Source organism: Panthera uncia, assembly GCF_023721935.1.
Source record: "Panthera uncia isolate 11264 chromosome C1 unlocalized genomic scaffold, Puncia_PCG_1.0 HiC_scaffold_3, whole genome shotgun sequence".
NCBI classification, from domain to species: Eukaryota; Metazoa; Chordata; class Mammalia; order Carnivora; family Felidae; genus Panthera; species Panthera uncia.
Genome location: NW_026057584.1, coordinates 79,847,355 through 79,872,321, shown reverse-complemented (window position 1 = coordinate 79,872,321; position 24,967 = coordinate 79,847,355). Strand labels below are relative to the sequence as shown.

General features: G+C 36.5%; 1 protein-coding gene across 2 annotated transcripts in view; it reads right to left on the bottom strand.

Moving 5' to 3' along the window:
• MMADHC (metabolism of cobalamin associated D) overlaps positions 1-24,967 on the bottom strand; it is a 37,066-nt gene that overhangs the window by 8,273 nt on the left and 3,826 nt on the right. For both annotated transcript variants that reach the window (XM_049615661.1, XM_049615662.1), the window contains exons 3-4: positions 23,673-23,817; positions 9-226 (exon numbers count right to left, since the gene is read on the bottom strand). In XM_049615661.1, coding sequence (XP_049471618.1) covers positions 9-226; positions 23,673-23,817 — 363 coding nt within the window. The remainder of the gene's footprint in view (positions 1-8; positions 227-23,672; positions 23,818-24,967) is intronic.

Sequence of the window (24,967 nt, the reverse complement as noted above, 5' to 3'; positions counted from 1 at the left end):
CAATTTACCTGAAATTCATTCACATATTGTGCCATCACAAACTCATGTCTTTCACTTGATAAAGGTTCTGCTAGAACATCAGGTAAAGTTTTATGAACCTGGCTTTTCTTCTGTGACACAGTCCCATTGAGGTGGCAATCAAAACCTATGTTCCCAGGAAGCTGGAATCTCTGATCCTGAGGTCCAAATGGGCCCATAGTTTCATCAGGCCATACTGTTCGAGAGCCTGAAGAGGAACAACAAAATGAATCCATTTTCTCAAGTGCATTGGTGGACTGAAAGAATACTCTTCTTCCAAATAGGTATTTTTTATAAAACCGATAGATCTTTGGAATTTGCTTTCCTGTGTGAATATAAATTAGTTTTGTGTTGTTTTCAGCTCATAGGCAAATCAATTCTAAGGAGAAGGATTTAATAAAGTACAGTAATCCATACTATGTAATACCTAATAGTCAATAAAAAGAATATAGTAAATCTTGGAAGGAGTCCGGGAAGACAGCAGAGGAGGATCCTAAGCTCACCCCCTAACACAGAAACACCTAGGTTAACAGCCTTATCAGTGCAACTAAACCAGGAAATAAGCCAAACACTGGCAGAATAGACTGCACAATTAATCACAGAGAAGAGGCCAATCAGGGTAGAAGGGGCACAGACGCAGCTGGAAACCATACTACTCTGAGAGACTAACCCCAAAGAGGAGAGACAAACACAGAGAAGGGAGAGGAACAGACCCCATACCAGACATGGGGGACCCACACTGAGAAGACAAGTCCCCATAACATCTGGCTTTGAAACTCAGTGGGGCTTAACTTTAAGAGTTTTTATAGTTAGTGGGTTTAGCTCTGGGAGAGCCAGAGGGTGATAGGAAACTGAGTTCCCACCCTTAAATAGAGAATGTAACAACAAACAATCCCACTTAGAGGCAGCATAGAACCAGCAGTTTGAAAAGTGCCTGAGGTACACATGAAGGAGATTTTTTTTTTAAACTAATCTCAACCTGTGTTGAAGTGTTGGAAAAACAAGGATATGTAGGAAACTTCTCTGAGAACACAAGAGCTGGCAGGTGCAATCCCTCTCACTTCCACTTCAGCCTAGATACCCAGACATTTGTAGGAACCAATGTAAACACTCTCCACATAGCCTGCTAACACCGCGTGCTCACCCCTGCATTGATTTAATCCATTCAACCAGCTCCACTGGGCAAGAGTGCCTGCAACACAGCTCTGGCAAGGTCTCTCATCCTGTAAGCAGCCCTGACAGTGACCATCATCACTCCAAAGTCATTCTTGCCATGGCGAGTGGAGAAGATGACTACACACACTAGTCTGACACACATTTCATCTGTTGGTCACACCAACCAAAAGAGCCTCTCAAACAAAACAAAGTACCCTGCACTTCTGTGCAGCCCCTGCAAATGGGCTGAAAGTAGGCATCTGGACTGATCACTGATGCTGCCAACTACAAGCCCTTTCCTGCCCCAAACAGGCTCTGAACTGGACAGGGACCAAACCCTGCCCACACAAGCAAAATGGACATTTGCAGCCAAATGGATTGAAGGCAAATGCAGCTGAGCCACAAGAGTATGGTACACCAAACCCACATAAAAGACAACCTTAAAATGCCCAGTTCTGGAGAAGAGGGGACATTGTGCTACAAGGCACCACAAGATCTCTTCTTCATGCCATTACTTTCAAGATCAAGAGAGATGTATCTTACTTTCCAAATATATAGGAACAAACACAGAAATGAAGAAACAGAGGAATATGTCCCAAATGAAAGAACAGGATGATACCACGCAAAGAACTAAATGAAATGGAGATAAAAAATATGCCTGCTAAAGATTTCAAATGCTCATAAATATACTTACTGGATTTGAGAAAAGAGTGTAGCATCTCATTGAGACCTTCAACAAAGAGACAGAAAATATAAAAAGAACCAGAGATTGACTCTACAACTGAAATAAAAAATACACTATGGGGAATGAATAGCATTGTTGAGGAGGAAGAAGAATGGATCAGTGACTGGAAAGACAAGGTAATAGCAACCACACTGAACAGGAGATAAAAAAAAAAATTAAAAAAAATGAAGAAACTTAGGGAACTCAATGACACCATCAAGTATAATAACAGTTGTATTAAAAGAGATCCTGGAAGGAGAAGAGAAAAGGGAATGGAAAATTTATTTGAAGAAATAATGGCTTAAAATTTCACAAGTGTGGGGAAGAAAACAGAAATTTAGATCCAGCAGCATAGAGAACACCCCTAGCAAAATCAACTGAAGGAGGTCCACAACATCACATATAGTAATTAAAATGGAAAAAGGAGTGATAAAGAGAATTTTTAAACCTCCAAAGAAAATAGTTACATACAAGGGAAATCTCATAAGGATATCAGCTGATTTCCAAGCAGAAACACTGCAGGCCAGAAAGGAATGGCAGGATATTTAAAGGGAATTCTCTGAGTGGAAGGAAAAGGCCATAACACAGAATAAGAAAATTAGGAAAAAATCTTACAGGTAAATACAAACAATAAAAGTAGTAGATTAATCACTTATAAAACCAGTATGGAGGTTAAAACACAAAAGTAGTATCAATTATATCTATAAAAATCAGTCACTAAAATCAGAAATAAAAATATGTCAAGTATGACATCACATACATAAAATGTGGGGGTGGGTGGGTAAAAACTTCATGCTTTTAGAACGGGTTCAAACATAAGTGACTGTCAATTTAATGTAGATTGCTGTACATATAAGATGTTCTATGTGAACCTAATGGTAACCACAAATCAAACACCTATAACAGATGTGCAAAAAATAAAGAAATCCAAGCATATCACTAAAGAAAGCCAAAAACCATAAGAAAGAGAAGGCAACAGAGAACTACAAAAACAACCAAAACCAATTAACAAAATGGTAATAAGTACATACTAATAATTACTTTGAATGTAAATGGACTAAATGTTCCAATCAAAACAGTAAGATGGGTGAGTGAATGGATGAAAGAGCAAGATCCACCTAAATGCTGTGTGAAAAGACTCACTAAAGGACACAGGCAGATTGAAAGTGAAGGGGTGGAAAAACTTTACCATGCAAATGGAAGTGAAAAGAAAGCTGGGGAAGCAATAGTTCTTTCAGAAAAAAAATAGACTTTAAAAGAAAGACTGTAAAGAGACAAAGAAGGTACTACAAAGGGAAGAGTCCAACAAGAGGATGTAACAATTGTAAATATTTTTGCAGCCAACATGAAAGCACCTACATACATAAAACAAGTATTAACAAAAAGAAGGTGACAGCAATACTAATAGAAGACTTTAATACCCCACTTACATCAATGGATAGATCATCCAGAAAAATCACCAAAGAACTAATGGCTTTGAGTGACACACTGGGCCAGATGGACCTAACCTACATTCAGAACATCCAATCAAAAATAACAGAATACACATTCTTTTCAGATGCACATGGAATATTCTCAAAAGATGTTACATTACAAAACAAGTCTCAATAAGTTCAAAATCACTGAAATCACATAATGCATCTTTTCTCATTGCAACACTGAAACTACAAATCAAGGTTAAAAAAAAATTGGAAAGAATACAAATACATGGAAGCTAAATAAAATGCTACTACACAATGAATATGTCAACCAAGAAATCAAAGAGGAAATAAATACATGCAAACAAATAAAAATGAGAACACAATGGTCCAAAATCTTGAGATTCCTCAAAAACCTGTTCTAAGAGGGAAGAAGATACAGCAATACAGGCCCACCTAAAGAAGCAAGGAAAATCTCAAACAGCCTAACCATACACCTAATGGAGCTAGAAAAAGGAGAGCAAACAAAGCCAAGGAAAGGAAATAATGTAGAGCAAAAATACATAAAATGAAGACTAAAAAAACAATACATCAATGAAACCAGGAGCTGGTTCTTTGAAAAGAACAACAAAACTGATAAACCTTCAGTCAGACTCATTAAAGAAAGAAGACTCAAATAAAATCAGAAATGAAGGAGAAATAATGACACCACAGAAACACAACGGATTATAAGAGAGTATTAGGAAAAATAATATGCCAACAATTTGGACAACGTACAAGAAACGAATAAATTCTTAAAAACACAATAACCTTCCAAAATTGAATCAGGAATAGAAAATATAAACAGACTGGTTACTAGCAATGACACTGAATCAGCAACCAAAAAATTCGCTTTGTTCGTTTCTTACATTCCACATGAGTGAAATCATATGGTATTTGTCTTTCTCTGACTTACTTCACTTAGCAAATGCTATCTCCACCCATGTCACTGCAAATGGCAAGATTTCATTCTTTTTTATGGCTGAGGAGTATTCGATTGCATATATATATATATATATATATATATGTACATATACATACATACCACATCTTCCTTATCCATTTATCAGTTAACAGTACTTGGGCTGTTTCCATAATTTGGTTATTGTAGATAATGCTATAAACATTGGGGTGCATGTATCACTTTTAATTAGTATGTTTGGATTGTTTAGGTAAACATCTAGATGTGCAATTGCTGGATCACATAAGTGTGTATATATACACACACACACCAGCAATTGCACATCATATTTACATATACACACATATATATACACAATACATATATTGTGTATATGGTTTATACACACAGAAATCTGTTACATTTCTATATACTAATAAAAGGAGAGAGAGAAATTAAGAAAACAATCCCATTTATACTAGCACCAAAAAGAATTAAATACCTGGGAATAAACTTAACCGAGAGGTAAAAGACTCATACTCTGAAAACTGTAAAACACTGATAAAAGAACTGAAGATTCCACAAACAAATTGAAAGATATATGATGCACATGGATTTGGAGAACCAATATTGTTAAAAATGTCCATATTATCTAAAGCAATCTACAGATTTAACGCAACTCCTACCAAAATTACCAACAGAAGTTTCACAGAACAAGAACAAATAATCCTAAAATTTGTATGGGACCACAAAAAACCTTTAACAGCCAAAGCAATTGTGAAAAAGAACAAAACTGAAGGTACCACAATCCCAGACTTTAAGATATACCACGAAGTCAGTAATCAAAGCAGTATGGCACTGGCATAAAAACAGTCACATTGATCAATGCAACAGAATAGAGTCCAGAAATAAATTCACACTTTTATGGTCAATTAATTTATAACAGAGGCAACAATTTGTAATGGGAAAAAGATAGTTTTCAACAAATAGTGTTGGGAAAATTGGTTAGCTGCATGCAAAAGAAATGAAACTGGACCACTTTCTTATATACAAAAATACTCTCAAAATGGATTAAAGGTCTCAATATGAGAGCTGAAACCATAAAACTCCTAGAAGAAAACAGGCAGGAAAAAAAAACAAACCCAAAAAACCAGGCAGTAATTGCTTTGACATCAGCTACAGAAACATTTTTCTAGATATCCTTTGTCAAGGGAAACAAAAGCAAAATTAAACTATTGGGACTATATCAAAATAAAAAGCTTTTTTGCACAGTGAAGAAAACTATCAACAAAAGGACTACAAATCAAAAAGGCAGCATACTGAATGGGAGAAGACATTTGCAAATAATGTTTCTGATAAGAGAATAATAATATACAACATATATAAAGAACTTACATAATTTAACATCAAACACCTGCCTCCCCCACCCTGCCCTGCCAAATCAAATTAAAACACGGAGAGAACAGACATTTTCTCCAAAGACAATGGTCAAAAGACACATGAAAAGATCTGAACATCACTAATCATCAAGGAAATGCAAATCAAAAACCACAATGAGCTATCACATTACACCTGTCAGAATGGCTAACATAAAAACTGAAGAAATAATAAATTTGGTGAGGATGTGGAGAAAAAGGTACACTTGTGAAAGATGCACTGTTGGTGGTAATGCAAGCTGGTGCAGTCACTGTGGAAAACAGTATGGAATTTCCTCAAAAAATAAAAAACAAAATTACCATATGATTCAGTAATTCCAGTACTGGGTATTTAACCAAAGGAAACAAAAACACTAATTCGAAAAGATACATACACCCCTATGCTTACTGATTCATTACAATAGCCAAGATATGGAAGCAACTCAGTGTCCATCAACAGATGAATGGATAAGAGGATGTGGTGTATATATACACAATGGGATATTACTTCACAATAAAAAAGAATGAGATCTTGCCATCTGCAACATATGGATGGATGCAGTGGGTATAATAATAAACAACATAAGTCAAAGACAAATATTGTATGATTTCACTCTTATGTGGAATTTAAAAAACAAAACAACAAATAAGGGAAAAAAGAGACTGAATCTTAAATATAGAAAACTGGTGGTTGCCAGAGGGAAGGTGGTTGGGAGGGAAGGGTGAAATAGGTGAAGGGGATTAAGAGTACACTTATGTGATGAACAGGGAATAATGTATAGAAAACCACATTTTTTGGTTTAAATCATATTGTACACCTGATACTAATATAACATTGTATATTAATATTTGAATTAAAAAAATACAATAAATGCTTACTGATGTTGAACAAAGTCTAGGACACATTAAAAGAAAAAGGTAAGTCAAAAATAGTCTATGTGACATTTATTCTACATTCTTACATTTATGCTTTTATTTTTTAAGTTTATTTTTCTTTTTTAAAGAGAGCACATAAGCTAGGAGAAGGGTAGAGGGAGAGAGAGAATTTTTTTTTTTTTAATTTTTAATGCTTATTTATTTTTGAGAGAGACAGTGTGCGAGTGGGGGAGGGGCAGAGAGGGAGGGAGACACAGAATCCAAAGCAGGTTCCAGGCTCTGAACTGTCAGCACAGAGCCTGACGCAGGGCTTGAGCTCATGAACCGTGACAACATGACCTGAGCTGAAGTCAGAAGTTTAACTGACTGAGCCACACAGGTGTCCCTATGTTTTTAAATACAGGAAAAAAGATCTAAAAGATACTGAACTTAATAGTGGTTACCTTTGGAGAGGGCCATTCAACTGCAGTTACCTGAGGGCACAAAATATTAATGGACTGGGAAAAAAAAATCTCATATCAACCAATGTGACCTAATGTCCTGTTTATAGCCACAGGAGTTAATATGGATTAAATTCTTACAGAAGAACAGACCACATTTTTTAAATCTTGACAAATATCTTACCTTGTGAAAAATTTAAAAAGATCTAGAAAAGAACAAAGTAGAAAATAAAACAAAAAAATAGAGCAGTTTTGTTTAAAGGGATAATTGCTGCAGAATTAGTTGACAATAAAAATATTTTTTAATACTTTGCTAGAACTAAATGAGTAGAAATGGGTATGATAGAATGGCTGCCCCACCACTAGATCTAAAGTGCCACCATATCCCTTTTGCAGACCTATGATAGACATCACCCGTCAATCATGGACTTCTTTCATGATTAACAGACCCTGTCTCATGATTCTCAACCCAAATTAGTCTAATACTTCCCAAAGTTTTAAGTATTTAAGAATCACCTGAGATCTTTGTTAATACGCAGAATCTGATTCGTAATGTTTGGCGTGGAGCTCAGGATTCCTCCTTTCTAACACATTCTCAGATGATGCTGATGCTACTGATCTGCAGATCACACTAAGCCAATAAGGCTAGATCTAGATAGCCATTAATGACTGACTGGAGTCAGTTCACAAAGTAAAACATTGCAGGAGTACTGACAATATGGACTCTAATTTTGGTCTTTCATTTTGTTCATGTTTGCTGAATCACCTCTCTTAGGGCCACATGTTCCAGATTCTTCAGAGATTAAAATACGTATGGTAGAAATGCCTACAAGGCTGGGACAGGGAAAGGCTTGTTCTGGCCTCCCATAAATCTGTTAGAGATAACATAGTATTTCTTTCCTCTTTCTGATGTACAGGTGGTGCCCCAAGATCTAATTGAAGGTTAGCTGTCAATTAGGTGCATGCATGCCCTTTGAAGTACATGTAAACCCTTTGATCTCACTATAATGACCTTTGTCCTTGTCTCCTTGCTCTATAAAATCAATGCACTAAGGTATGGGTTTTACAGAGAATAACTATTTAGCTGCTGTGGACTGCCCTCTGTCTGATCCCACCTGTAAGTTACCCTGAATAAAACTCTGTAAACTGTATGAACTGGCGTGCTTTGTTTTCTGGTCTCAAAGTGCCTTAGCTTGGGGGATACTTTAATGTCTCTCCCCCACCTTCTAACAAAGATTTCAGGTATTTTGAAGAAGATGAGTTTTAAAGACTGAAAATCTAAGTTTCTTTAAAGAAAAGAAATATCCCATATTAATAGTAGATTTGAGTATATCTTTATGTGTTGGCTGGTTATTTAGGTTTTCTCTTCTTGGAATACCTGTTCATATGCATTTCTAAAAAGAATTTTCTGGGGCACCTAGTTGATTCAGTAGATGGAGCATGCAACTCTTGATCTTGGGGTTGTGAGTTCAAGCTCCATGCTGGGTATGGAGCCTACTTAAAAAAAATTTGGTTTTTTATTGGTTGTCTTTTTCCAATTGATCTCTATAAAAATTCTTTATATATTCAGCAATCTATACGTTTTGAATGACACATTTTTCATTTATGATACGTTATATGGTTAGCCTTGAGAATATATAAACTGGGGAGTAATAAGAGATGAAGTTATAAAAGAAAAACAGGGCAAGAAAACCAGGGAAGGTTTTCTTCCCCTGGTCATCTTACATGACACCGTAAGTAATGTATTGCAAGTAAAAAGATTTCTGTGTGGAATCCCTTTAGGATATATTAGGATATATATTCTTACTTAGATCTACTCACAGAACTAAAAAAAACACAAAACTGTTTTTAGAACTTGAACAATGATGCATAGCTTGAGGACAGTTTGTGAAATGCTAGTGAAAGCAGTGGGAAATAACCAAGGTTTATCAAGGAAGTAACGTGATGAAAATGTTTTAGACTTAATAGGATAGTGATGTGCAAACTGGATTAGAAGAAGCAGACTTTGTAGATGTGGGTAAGTTATTGATTCAATAAGAATTCATATATTGAGGACTTCTGGGAAGATGACACGACAGGAGGATCCTGAGCTCACTTTGCCCCATGGACACAACAAGGTTAACAGCCACATCAGAACAACTAACTCTGAAAACATCCTGAAGACTGGCAGAATAGACTTTCTACTGTTAATCATACAGAGAGGGCCATATCACAAAAAGAGTAACAGGGGCAAAGATGCAGTCAGGAACCAACCCCCACAGAGAGACTAACCACAAATTAGAGGGTCCCCACAATCATAGAGAAGGAGCACCTCAGGCTTGGGGTGGGGGGAGAACCTACACTAGGAAGATGAGTCTGCATAACATTTGGCTTTCAGAAGCAGAGGAGCAAGTGAGCGAGTTATTTATTTATTTATTCATTCATTTATTTCAATCAGGCTTAACTCTAGGTACTTTAAAAATCAGCAGACTTAGCTCTAAGAGAGGCAGAAAGAGATATGAAATTGAAGCATAACAACCTTAAAAAAAGCATAACAACCCAGTTGAAATACAATATAAAAGTAACAATTTGAGAAGAGCCTGGGATCTTTAGGAGACTTCTCCAAGAATCCCCGCCTCAGTCTAGACAGCAGGCCACTTGCAGGAACTAGCAGGAGCACTCTTCCACCTGTATTGCTACCATCATGTGCCCTGCTACAGTGCTCCCTTTCAGATCTACCCTATCCAATCTGCCACGCTTAGCAGCCATCCTGCCAAAGGAACTCGTGCCATGAAATACCTTGCAAGCAGATATGGCAAGAACCTGTGTCACTCTAAAGAGACTCCTGCCCTAGGAAGAAGGAAAGATAATCACACACACCAGGGCACACTCAGTCCCAGCAGCTGAACCTTATAGCTGGCATTGCAAAGACAGTGCCCCGATAATCATCAGTGCAACTGCAGCCCCAGCAGATGGACTGAGGGCAGGCATCTGGTTGACTGTTGATGCTGCCCAACTACAAATACCTTGGTGGCTCCAGACTGGCCCCTTGACAGCACAGGGACCAAATGCACACAACAAGCAAAGTGGGCCACTGCAGCTTACTGGACAAAAGGCAAACAAGGTTCAGCCACAACAGTAGGGAGCAAGCAATCTGCAGTGGAGACAGGCCTGAAGTTCCTGGCTCTGGAGAACAGGGGAAATTGTGTTACAGGGTACCACAGTACCTCTTCTTCATAAGGCTATTACTTTCAAGATCAGGATAAAAAGCTGACTTTCCGAATACAAGGAAACACACACAGATAGTTAAACAAAATGAGGAGACAGAGGACTACACATCTCAAATGAAATGAGAACAAAACCACAGCCAAGACCTAAATGAAATGGAAGTATCTCAGTATTTGGGGAAAAAAAAAAAAAAAAAAACAAAACCAAAAAACTACCAGGAATCAATAGCAGATTACAGGACACAGAAGGATGGATCAGTTACTGGGAAGATACAGTAATGGAGAACAACCAAGCTGAAGACGAGAAAGAAAAAGAAAACATTGAATGTGCCTAAAAGAAATAAAGAGGAAATACAAAATACGTGAAGACAAATAACATGAAAACGCAATGTCCAGAATCTTTGGAATGTGGTGAAAGGCGTTCTAAGAGGGAAGATTACAGAAACACAGGCATACCTCAAGAAGCAAGAAAAATCTCTAATAACCTAATCTTGTATCTAAAGGAGGTAGAAAAGAAAAAGTGCAAAACCAACAGAAAAAAGGAAATAACAGATTAGAGCAGAAACAAGTAAAATGGAGACCACCTCCACCCCCCCAAACCCACAATAGGTCAATGCAACCATGATCTAGTTCTTTGATAAACATCAGTAAAATTGATGAACCTTTAGTCGGACTCACCAAAGGAGAGAAAACTCAAGTAAATAAAACCATATATAAAAGAGGAGAAATAACAACTGACATCACAGGTACACGAAACACAAATTGGGAATATCATGTAAACTTATATATCAACAGAAAGCAGAATATAACAGGAATGAAAAAATTCCTAGAAACATAAATTTCCAAAACTGAATCAGGAATGTAAAATTTACACAGACCAATTACTAGCAATGACATTGAAACAGTATTCAAAAAATTCCTAACAAACAGAAATCTAGAATCAGATGTCTTCACAGGTGAATTCTAACAAACATATAAAGAAGAGTTAATACCTATTGTTCTAGAAATATTCCAAAATATAGAAGATGAAGGAAGCTTACAAATTCATTTCATCAGGCCAGCATTACCCTGATACCAAAACCAGATGAAGACACTACAAAAAAAGAAAAGTACATACCAACATCTCAAATGAACATAGATGCAAAAATCCTGAACAAAAAATTACTAAACAAAATCCAACTATGCATTAAAAAAATCATTCACAATGATTAAATGCACCTTATTTCAGGTACACAAGGGTGGTTCAGTATTTGCAAATCAAAGTGATACAACATATTAAGAGAAAGGACACATGTGAGATGGGATAGACATTGGTATGGCCCTCTTTGGAAAATTGAATCTTCTACACCAGGCAAAGAGGTAGAAGACTATGGGGTTTATCTATAGGGATATGAGGGATCTGACACAAGGGATAAGCCCAAGGAGAAAGGAAGCATCACTGGTTCTGGGAACTCTGTGTAGTGAGAAGAGGCAAAGATGTCCAGATGCTTCCCAGTATTCATTCTCCCTCTTTTTTAATAACAGGGTTTCTAAATTTTGGTTGGACACATTGGCTGCCTAGCTCAATGACCCCATTTCCCAGCCTCCCTTGCACCTAGGTAAAGTCATATGATTAAGTTCTGAGATGCAAGGAAAGTATTAGATGGATATTTCAAAATGTGTCTTTTAAAGGGAGACAGCACATTTCCCTCCAACCTGCTGCTTAGAATACACATACGATGGCTGTACAACTTAACAATCATTTTGGACCAGGAGGAGCAGAGCTGCACCTGTTAGTAGAGCAGTGAGCTGGAAGGAGCTTGGCTCCCTGATAACTTTGTTGAATGACCCAAGAACCCCACAACCTATTATTTCTAGACAGATTTGGATGTGAAAGAGATATAAACTTCTAAATTGTTTAAAATATTAAAAAGAAAAAAGAACAAAAACCATATGATCATCTGAACGGACGTAAAAAAAGCAACTGAAGAATAGAACATCCTTCAAGATTAACTCTCAACAAAGTAGGTTCAGAGGGAACATATCTCAACATAATGAAGGCTGTATTTGAAAAATTCACAGCTTCATACTCAATGGTGAAAAACAGAGTCTTCCCTCTAAGATCAAGAATAAGTTAAGGATATTCACTCAACAGTTTTATTCAACATTGTACTAGAAGTCCTAGTCAGGGCAATCAGGCAAGAAAAAGAAATAAAAGGCATTCAAAATAGTAAAGAAGATGTAAGATTTCCACTGTCTGTAGCTGACATGATACTATATACCGAAAACCCTGAAGACTACCAAAAAGTACTAGAATAACTGAATTCAATAAAGTTACAGGATAGAAAATTAATATAGAGAAATTTCTTGCATTTCTGTACACTAATAATGAAATAAGAGAAAGAGAAATTAAGAAAACAATTCCATTTACAATTGCACCAAAAAGAATAAAATACCTAGGAATAAACTTAACAAGGGAGGTGAAAGGCCGGTACTCAGGAAACTATAAAACACTGATGAAATAAATTAAAGATGTCACAAACAAATGACAGATATATGATGCACATGAATTGGCAGAGCCAATATTGTTAAAATTTCCATCATTACCCAAAGCAATCTACATATTTAATGCAATCCTTTTCAAAATAGAATTTTTCACAGAACTAGAATAATCCTAAAATTTGTATGGAACCCCCCCCCCCCCAAAAAAAAACCCATGTAGAAAAAGCAATGTTGAGAAAGAAGTACGAAGCTGGAGGTATAACAATCCCAGTATTCAAGATATACTACAAAGCTGTAGGAATGAAAGCAGTATTGCATTGGCACAAAAACAGACACATAGATCAGTGCAACAGAATACAGAGGCCAGAATTAAATCCACACTTACATGGTCAATTAACCTATGACAAAACAGGCAAGAATATACACTGGGGAAAAGACAGTATCTTCAACAAATGGTGCTGGAAAACTGGACAGCTACATGCAAAAGAATGAAACGGAACCACTTTCTTACACTAATACACAGAAACAAACTCTACATGGATTAAAGACATAAATGTGAGACCTGAAACCATAATACTGGAAGAAAACATAGGCAGTAAGGTCTTTGACATTAGCTACAGAAACATTTTTCTAGATATAGATCCTAAGACAAGGGAAACAAAAGCAAAACTCGACTATTGTTACTATACCAAATTAGTAAACTTTTGCATGGAGCAACGAACCACTGATAAAGCAAAAGGCAACATATGACAAAGCAAAATATATGACAAAGCAAAAAGGCAAATGGGAGAAAATATTTGCAAATGATATATCTGATAACAGGTTAATATCCAAAACATGTAAAGAACTTACACAACTCAGCACCAAAAAATCCCAAATAATCCAATTAAAAATGGGCAGAGGACCTGAACAGACACCCAGGCACATACAGGTGGGCAATAGACACAGGAAAAGATGCCCAACATCACTCATCATCAGGGAAAGTCAAATGAAAGCCACAGTGAGATATCACCTTAAACCTTCAGAATAACTAAAATCAGAAACTCAAGAAATAACAAATTTTGGCAAGGATGTGGAGAAAACCTTCCTGCACTGTTGGTAGGAATGCAAACTGATGCAGCCACTGCAGAAAATACTATAGATGTTCTTCAAAACATAAAAATAGAATTACCATATGAGACAGTAATTCTACTACTGGGTATTCACCCCCTCCTCCTCAAAACACCAAAAACATGAATTCGAAAAGATATATGCACTGGTATGTTTATTGCAACATTATTTATAATAGCCAAGATATGGAAGCAACCCAAGTGTCCACTCATAGATGAATGGATAAAAGGTGTGGTGGATATATACAATGGAATATTACTCAGCCCTAAAAAAGAATGAGATCTTACCATTTGTAACAACATGGATTGACCTACAAGGTATAATCGTAAATGAAACAAGCCACTCAGAGAAAGACAAATACTGTACGATTTCACTCAGGTGTAAAGTTTAAGAAACAACACAAATGACCAAAAAAAACCCAGACTCTTAAATACAGAGAACAAACTGGTGGTTGCCAGAGGGGAGGCTGGTGAGAATTTAGGCAAAAAAGATAAAAGGTTTAAGGGTACACTTATCCTAAGGAGCACTGAGAAATACAGAGAATTTTTCAATCATTACAGTGTACATCTGAAACTAATAAAACACTGTATGTTAATTATGCTTGAGTAAAAATAAATAACATAATTATTTTAAATAGTACAAATCCCATGTCTAATGTCACACAATCTTAACTGTCCATGACCAGATTGAAACTATTCAGAGTTAAATCATTGGTAGGGTCAAAAGGAAGACTGTCTTGGCATTCAGTAAACAAGGTGGGAAAGAGGGAAACAAACTATGTTTTTGGCAGTAACTAAGTTATACAGTGTAAAATTTATTCTATATTAGGCCCAGGTGAGTTAAAATACCTTGGCAGAGTCAAGTGGTCACTCATGGGAAATAAATTAATTCTCCTGGACACTGGGGGTATGAATTAGTGACTTGGAAGAGGCAAATTAATCTCAAATGGATAAGCATGTAACTTTAATTGCTCTCTATCCACAGTTCCCTTACAATCAAACACAGGTCCCCATGCAGTGTAGTTTTATGCAGATAAGCCCAAAGCTCTATACTGATTCAAGACAATAATGTCTCCAGGTGGTAAAAACTGTTTTAGCTTATTGGAAAAAACATGAACACTGGTCAAGGAATCTGCAACAGAGGCGCAATAAATACTAAAATTGAGACTATCAAGGGGGGCCTGGGTTGAGCATCTGACTCAATTTCAGCTCAGGTCATGATCTCAGAGTGGTAGGATTAAGCCCACACTGGGCTCCTTGCTGAGTGTGGAACCTGCTTAGGATTCTCTCTCTTGGCACCCCTCTCCCCTGCTCATGCTTGCACACTCTCTCTGAAATAAATATGAAATAAAGTAAAATAAAATACAATAGAATAGAAAAAATAAAATAAAATTGAGACTATTGAAAACTTTATGGATTTTGTTACGAAAGTTTTGTTTACAACAGTTAACACAAATTCCTCCAAGCAAATTAGAGGTGTGGCAATAAAGTGAAAAAGATGTTATATATTATTTAGGGCTATCACATCTCTCGGCCTACTTCTCAAACTAATTGTTTTCAATTTTTTTTTTAAATTACTTTTTATTTTTTTATTTTTTTAGAGAGAGATAATGTGTGAGTAGGGGGAGACGGCCACAGGGGGAGGAGAAGAAGGATGGAGGGAAGGGGGAGAGGCTTCTGAAAATCTGAAAATCTCAACATTACATCATGCCATGATTTGGTGAGTTCAGGTATCTAGACACTCATTAGGAAATCAAAGAGCTGTGCAGTATCCTACCTTTAAAAAAAAAAAAAAAAAGAGAGAGAGCTTTGGACAACACCTGGGTTTGGAGTTCTGCCTAACACAAGTTTCTCCACTTGGATACATTACTTTCAGATTCTGGTAGCACCCGTCTAATGAAAACTGTAAAGTTTAGGGGAAATTACATATATAAGTCATTTGCTGCCATTTCCTATGGAAAAAGTCAGTAAATATCAGATGCTATTATCATCTGATCTGTGAAGATGTACAATTTTGTGGACATATAAATAGTAAAAATTATCCCCAAAATGTATTCCCCTAAAAATATAATACAACCACTTCAGGCGATGTGTTTGGCAGAACATTTTAGTACTTAATCTAGCCACAACTTTGGAGAAAGAAAAAGAATACCATTACAAACGATTCGTAACATCCAAAATAAATATTGAAATACTCCCACTAGCAGTTAATACACAGATAGCACATTAACTTAGGTAATTGTGGTTATCACTGCTTTAGACGAATTCAGCCATTACATGCCCAGGGACATTCATCAGAAAATGTTAATTGGTAGTTTTCTATAGTTAGGTGGGCAGTACTTCAAAACCCAACACATGAACACTGGATCCAACAGAACTCCAATTCAAAAATTTAGAAAGATGCATACATATGCTGTAAGAAAAATAGTGATATGGTAAGTATCCATATTTATAATGACAGATGCTGTGTGTTTGTGTAGCCATGTCTTAAAAAGTCATACCTGATGCAAAATAGTTCCCTTTGTGGAGATTTCGCTAAGTCATTGTAAAGGTCACATTATTTGTTTACAGCTATTGTGATGACTTTATTTTTAAAAGTCAGTAAGGGATAGAATTAACAGTTTGTTGCACAGACATTTTCTGTTCAAATTTATGTAAGTACCTTATTTAATATTCACAAAAACAGTATGGGGTAAGTGATCCTATCTTCAATTCATGATGAGGAAATTAAAACTTCGTGGCATTAAGACCACAAAGTTTTTAAGTAATGGACTAGGAACACCAACCTAGGTTTTTTCATATTAAAGTTCCCATATTTCATACTGCATTACCTTATGAAAATCACTGGTTAAGCTTCTCACTTTGGAATAGCTTTTGTGTATTTTATTGGAAGGAAGGGGTGTTGATTATGGGAAAGTGATTATTTACTACTTTTTAAATGTGTATTTATTTTTGAGAGAAAGAGAATGAATAGGGGAGGTACAGACAGAGAGGGGGACAGAGGATCCGAAGCAGGCTCTGCACAGGTAGTGTGGAGCCCAATGCAGGACTGGAACCCACAAACCGTGAAATCATGGAAACAAAGTCAGAAGCTCAATGGACTGAGCCACCCAGGTGCCCCTGGGGAAGTGTTTAAAGTGATTCGAAAAAATATTATTTTCAGGTATTTTCAGGTCATAAATGGAAAGACATGATGGTACATGATTCTATGACAAGTTATTCAGATTATGTTCTGCTGCCTTTGGAAACTAAGGTTTAAGCCATTGAGCTCTGGTTTTAGAAAAAGAGCACTATTTTCAGAATCATTAATAAAATGTAGATGAAATTAAAGTTCTTGGTATTACAACCCCTAGCATGATTCATAAATAAAGTGAAAAATCTTTATCATATATATTGTCCAACACAGGCAACTACTTAGATGGTTTAGTGAAGGTCAAGAATATTCTAAATACCTTACAAAAATACCAGAATTTTACTATTTATAAATTGATAAGATGAATGAATTAGAGAGAAACATACCGACAGTAGTCTTAATAGTTCTAAAGGTCTATGGTTGCCCTCAAACACAAAAAGATTACTGACATTAGGTGTATGTATCCAAAACACACAATATGAAAAAGTTTGGTGTATTCCTGTATCTTCTATATGTTATTTAATAACATTTGATGGTTATAATTACTATGAGATTTTTTCACTCTGGTATAATTCTGTGTTGATCACATCTTAGCTAGTATTCAAACTAGACATTTAAAGTTTGGAAGCTGTAACCCTATTGTCGTAAGTTAGATATTCATTGCTACACTGAGGAAATATATCTCAAGGTGTTTTTTTCTTTTTCATGCCATGGCCCTCTTTTCAGAATAATGTTTTTAATCTTTTTAGTATTTATTTATTTTTGAGAGAGAGAGAGAGAGAGAGAGAGAGACAGAAAGAGCAAGTGAGCAAACAGGGCCAGGGGGAGGCAGAGAGAGAGAGAGAATATGAAGCAAGCTCGGCACAGTACAAAGCCCAATAGGGGCTTGAACCAACAAACCATGAGATCATGACCTGAGCCAAATGTGGACGCTCAACTGACAGAACCACCAAGTCACCCCCATAATGTTTTGAAATGCACACAGTACATATATTAAAGAGTTGATTATGTTTAAATATTTATCAAAATACTTTTGAAATTTGTGACAGAATATATGTGTTTTATGAATGCTTAATGTTACAGGATTTGTAATTCTGATTCAGTGAAACTATACATGGTATTGAGATATCATCAACAACTACACAGACTCTCCTCAGCTCATGATGGCTCCACTTGGGATTTTTCGACATTACTATGGTGTAAGAGCAATACACATTCAATAAAGACCACCACTGAAATTTGAACACTTCATTATACATCAGGCTTTGTGTTAAAGTGAGTTTGCCCAATTGTAGGATAATGTAAGTGTTCAGAGCACGTTTATGGTAGGTGAGGCTAAACTATGACATTGGGCAGGTTAGTGTATTAAGTGCATTCTCAATTTATGATATGCTCAATTTACAATGGATTTATCTGGACATAATGCCGCTGTAAGTCAAGGGAGATCTCTAATGTGATAGGAAAAGATCTGTGTTTTCTGTTGGTGACAAGTCACAGGACCTGCTAATCACACAGGATGTGTTGTCTATATTCACAATGAAAAGAAATGCTAAATTTCAGTTGAATGTTAGTGAAAAGAAAAATGTAATGTTTTCCATCCAAATTTATTCTATGCATGGACCCCACGTTCAGAAAGCCTGCGGGTAATGTTTTCCAAAATTTTGTATCAACAGTGATTATTTACTGGTATTGCATGCTTTGGGGCTCCTACTATAGTATCCTTGCAATTTTCAAAGGAGACTGAACATTCTTTACCAAATGAGCTGATCTACATTTTGTTGTCTAACATGATGGAAGGCTTATTTCTGAGTCACGTAACACTAAGGCAGGTGGCTCTCTTCCATAAGGTAATTCAAGGGCCCAGACTTCTTCCATCTGTGTCGGCATTAGCATCTAGGGCCTTGCTGTTATCTAAATTCTGCTGATGGAAGGGGAAGAGGGTGTGAAAGGAGCACTCCAGCTTCTTAGAAAACTTTGGCCCAGAGTTGGCACACAGCAGCACCACCCACACTTCCTTTGGCAAGAATCAGTCACATGGCCCCATCTGGGTATCACTTCCTGGTAATGACTTCACACAATGGAATGGAAAACACGAAATTTGGCTGGACAGTAGCTGCATCGACCACGATCAAGTTTTCTCTTACAACTTTTACACGGTAGAGTTGAGGGATAGTTTTCCTACATATTGTACCATCCCTCACATTCCTGAAATGAACTCTACTTGGGTTTGGCGGATGATGGTTTTTCTAAATTGTTGAGCTGGATGAGAGGAAAGAAAGACAAACAAAACCAACTGGTAGCTCTTGCTCTGTGAATGGAAGCACCTAAGCTACAAACCTAGGAGTCATCTTTGAAGTGTCCTTCTCTTTCCTCCTCAAAGGTACTCTATCAGCTATGGCTTCCTATTTATTTTACCTCCTAAGTACAACTTCAATCCGGACTGCCCCTGCCACATCCTCACTTCAGACCCTCATAAATTCTCTCCTGGATGACTTCTATAATAGCTTTCCGACTAAACATTCGGCCTGCAGCTTTGTCCCTCGACTGAGGCCATTTTCTCTACCAATATTCTCAAATTTTAAAAACTTCACACCTCTGTAAGTGAACAAACTGGGCACACATCTCAACACATGCACTCTGACTTCTTTAGAAGTCATGCATGCTTCCTCTTTCACCATTATGTCAGTCATAAGATGTATGACATGGAGAGATTAAAACATAAATATAAACAGGAGTTTTAACGTGATCTTCTCCATCCAGTGGATTACTTCATACACACGTGTATCAGTCTGAGTTCCATCAGGATAAGGGAGGCCACAATATTATGGGACTAAGGGGATAACTCAAGACTTACAGTTTACCTGAAGGAGGGAGAAGCTGGGAAGTGAAGGTCCGTCAGCAGGGGTAGTCAGAGGGTCAGAGAAACAGTGCCTTCCTCAACTTGAAGTGGAAGAATTGGGGTTTATAGGCGTCTGAGAAGGAACAGGTCTGACCACAAGGACCACTGTGAAATGGGAGCTTCTGCAGAGGTCTCCAGCATCAGCTATGTGGGACCACACCTGTGACTCCCACAGCCTTGTGGGTATAGTGGGCTGTGCTTCACCTGTGCCTGCTAAATCTCGGCAAGTTCCTCTCCTCAGATAGCTAATGCATAACTACTGGGAAGGCATTAAAGGGAAATCTACTTCCCAGCCTTAGGACACGTGAGACGCGATGGTGCCAGTTGACAACAAACAATCCAACACAACGTACTTGGAATGCAGCCACTTCGGGTTGGAGACAAATACTCTAATCTGGACTGAGAGTGATTATTCTAAAACGCACCAGATTTTGTCTTACTCAAAATCCTTCTGTAGTTTCCTTTTGCCTCCAGTAGGAATTTTTATTTATTTTTTTTTACCTCCAGTAGTTGTTAATGATTTTAGCCTTGCCAACTTTTATTCGCATACTTATGTACAGGCGAAAACAAATCAAATATAGTTATTTTAAGCCTTGGCTGAACAGCGAGAGAGCACTGGAAGCCTCTTCTACACCCTCAGAGCCCTGCAGTTTGTCCAGAATGTCCAGAGCCCCAGAGGACCTCTGTGGACATCACCATCCTAAAGGGTGACATCCAAAGTCACCAGCTTGGTGCATAAGGCCCTCTATCATCTGCCTCGTGCCTACCTCTTCCGTTTAATTTTCTAATAGCTTCAGGCCACCCTGCATGCTAGCATTCCCAATTTAATTATTCATAACCTCAAAGCTCCTCCTTGGCATATGTGCTCCCCTTTCCTTGGAATGCTTCTCCACCTTGTCTGTCAGGTATATTCATATTCACAAATCATCCCTACATGAAGATCATTTTTCCTCACCCTAACAATCTCCCCGCTGTGAGTACAATGTTCATTACAAAGGAGGACTCCAGAGTGGTGTCATGAGTTGAGGAGGCATGGGTTGAGCTTGCTCAGAAATTTTCCCTGAAGCATACAGCATCTACTATCTCCATCTTCATTTCTCAATATGAGTACTTTGAAAAATATAAAGATGGTGTAAAACTTGAATTTTGATGTTGTTTTAATAACATACAGTTTCACCTGTGTGTGTGTGTGTGTGTGTGTATGATTTTGTGAAAATCAGGACCCTTTTTGAAACTTCTCATTGTAAGATATTTTGCCTTTGCTGGAGAAAAACTGAAAATCATTACAGAAATGACAAAACAAGCATTTCTTCACTCCGATATTGATAAATTCATACGACAGCATTTTCACGCCAGTCAGAATGGCTAGACAAAAAGAAATAAGTGTTGGTGAGGATGTGAAAAGAGAACCCTTGTCCTCTGCTAGTAGGAGGCAAATTGGTGCACAGCCACTGTAGAAAACAGTGTGGAGGTTCCTTGAAAAAGATTAAAAATAGAATTACCAGACAATCTAGAAATTCCACTTTGGGTATTTCCTCAAAACAAATGAATGTTGAAATTAATAAAAGATATATGCACCCTGATGTACACAACATTATTTATAATAGATAAGATAGCGAACAACTTAAGTGTATACTGATAGATAAATGAATAAAGAACATGTGTATGCATTGAGTATACACACGATAGAATAAATCATCCATAAAGAAAAGAATGAAATCTTGCCATTTGTAGCACAGACGGATGGACCTGGAAGATACACATCTCAGTGAAATAAGTCAGACAAAGAAGGACAAATACCACATGATTTGCATGTGAAACATAAAAAAACAAATGAAGAAACAAAATGCAGAAACATACTCAAATCCAGAAAAGTGGTGGTTTCCAGAGAGAAAGTGGGTAGTACTATAGGCTAATTAGGTATGAGAGAGTAAGAGGTACAAAGTTTCAGTTATAAAATAAATTAAGTCAGAAGGATGAAAAAGTAAGGCATAGGTACAGTCAGTAATACTGTAATAATATCATATGGTGATTGATGGTAACTCCATTTGTGGTAAGCATTGTATAATGTTCAGAAGTGTTGAATTACTCTGTTGTACATCTGAAACTAATACAATATTGTAGGTCATTACACTTCAATAACATAGGCAATAATTTCCTTATTATTGGCTATAGAAACTTTTTTCTAGATATGTCTCCTTGGGCAAGGGAAACAAAAGCAAAATTAAACTATTGGGACTATACCAAAAGGAAACAGTCTTGCACAGTGAAACCATTAATAGCACGGGAAAAAAAAAAAAAAAGTAACTTACTGAATGGGAAAAGATATTTTCAAATGATATACCTGATAAGGGGTCAATATCCAAAATATATATATAAATAACTTACATACACACACACACACACACACACACACACACACACACACACACAAAGACCCTATTAAAACAGGGGCAGAGGTCCTGAAGAGACATTTGTCTAAGACACATAGATGGCAGACACATGAAAAATGCTCAACATCAATAATCATCAGGGAAAGGCAAACCCAAACCACAATGTGATATCGCCTTATCCCTGTCTCAGAATAGCTAATATTAATAATGCAAGAAATAACCTGGGCTGACAAGGATGTGGAGAAAAAGGAACTCTCACGCACTGTTGGTAGGAAACTGCATTCTTATAATGCAGCCATTGTGCAAAACAGAATGGAAACTCTTTAAAAATTTAAAAAACGAGTTATCAAATGATCCAGTAACTGCAATACTGTGTATTTACCCAAAGATAATGAAAACACAAAAGAAAAAGACATATGGACCCTATATTTAATGCAGCATTACTTATAATAGCCAAGATATGGAAATAATCCAAATACCCACCAACAGATGAACGTATAAAGATATGATATACATACAAAATGGAATATTACTTAGCCATAAAAAATAATGAAAGCTTGCCATCTGTAGCAACATGGATGGATGTAGAAGGTATAATGTTAAGAGAAAAAATTCAGTTAGAAAAAGACAAATGCTATATGATTATACTCATGCAGAATTAAGAAAAAAGGGGACAAACAAAAATAGTCTTTAATACAGAGAACAAACTGGTGGTTTCCAGAAGGAAAGCATGTGTGGGGGAGGGGTGAAATAGAGGAGATCAAGAGTATACTTATCTTGATGCACACTGAGAAATGTACAAAACTGATCATTTTACTGTATACTTAAAACTAACATACACTCTGTTAATTATATTCCAAAAAAAAAAAAAATCCTTCCTCTTTTCTACATTAAAGAGAACTAGTTTGAAGAACAAATTTTTGTGAGATGACTAAAATATAAAAGAAACAAAACAGTCTCAAATAAAAAGAATAAACTGGTGTTTGCCAGAGGGGAGGAGGGCAGGGCCATAGGTGAAATAGGTAAGGGGGATGAGGAGTACATTTATCTGAAGACGGTGTCATATAGGACTGCTGAATCATTATATTGTACTTCTGAATCTAATGCAAGTATGCAAATCATATTTCAATAATATATGCATGTGTATATATACACAAAGTACCAGCTAAATTTAAGAAATTCAGCAAATAATTGATAGTAGTTTATGGGATCAAAAGATTTGTTTCAGTCAGGACTAAGTGTGTTTACAATAGAAACTACAGTTCAAGAAAATAAGTTTTAAAAACCAAATGTATTCTTTTTTTTTTTCATTGTAGTTCTCCAATATAAATATGTATACAGAGCTGATTTTAATGGCATAAACTTAACCTTGTAAGATTTGTAAAACCTCAAGAAACATTACAGAAAGCACAACTCAAAACGTTCTGCAATAATTATATGTAAATCAATAATAAGTTTTACTTACATATATCTGGAGGTGTAGTGGCCACATGAGACTCATCAGAACCTGAAGATCCTGCAGTTGAAAAGGCTTTGGGATTGACCACCCTTTTAACTAAAGAGCAAAATCCTGGGAGATAGGAAACTAGTCTGGCTCTGTTACACAGCACCTAAGAATAACACAAAAATGAAAACTATTTGTTCTGAACATACATTTTATACTTCTAGACAATCTCTGGCAAATCCTCACACTGCAATGTATCTTTTAAAACCAAATTTTATTCTATTATTGAGCAACTACCATTTGACAAGCATTATGTATATAATTTTAAAAAACAAGTCTATTAAAAAACAAACAGTAAGTTACTTTGTGTAAAAATATGTGGCCTTTCCAATAAAGGCCAGAATCAAGAGTGCTACTTTAGAGAGAATAGGAACTTCTAAAAGTTGCCCTATTTAGGAACAATACTAAAAACGTAGTACAAATAAGATTTTTCCATTCTTAAGGACTTTCAAAACCTTTAGTACGTAGCTTTGTGGTACATTTTTTGCTCCTTTGTTCCTGGACTCTGAGGTCAGTTACAATGGGTGAACGTGTAAACATCTTTCACGCATAAACTTCTAGCAAAATACTTGGGTCAGAGTAATTTAATGCAGGGGTTGGCAAACTATAGCTGAATATAGCTTGCTGTTTTGGCAAATAAAGTTTTATTCTATCACAGCCACTTCCATTTTCCTCATGTATTGTCTATTGCTATTTTAACTGCCATGGCAGTTAAATGTTGCACGTTTAACTGTTGTTAATGGCAGTTAAACAGTTGCACAGGGACTGCAGAAAGCCTAAAATACTTACTTATCTGTCCCTTTGCATTAACAAACTAAAATGCCAACTCCTTGTTTAGTAGGCAATATTTAAGAACAAATACCACATTATCTGTGAAATGCTATTAAAAGATTTGAACAATTAAGAGATCCTTGAAAGGGAGCAGGAAAAAAATTTCAGAGGATACACTAGGTTTTGAAGAAACAGCAATAAGTTGAGAAGGAAAGGGGCATTTCAATGAGTGACTTTAGGAACAGATGTATAGTCATAAAAGGTATTTTCAAAACAGTGAAAAGTTCAATGAGGATACATAGATAAGGGAATACAGTAAAAAACAGGCTTGAAAGTTAAGTTGTGGGCAATTATAAAACACTATGTATTTTACACAGTAAAGGACTTATTACATCAAGACAACAAACCAGAATTTTAATCTGGAGGCAGGGAAGAATAGTGTAAACTGATAAAAACAAGGAATGTTTTTAGGAACATACCACTCA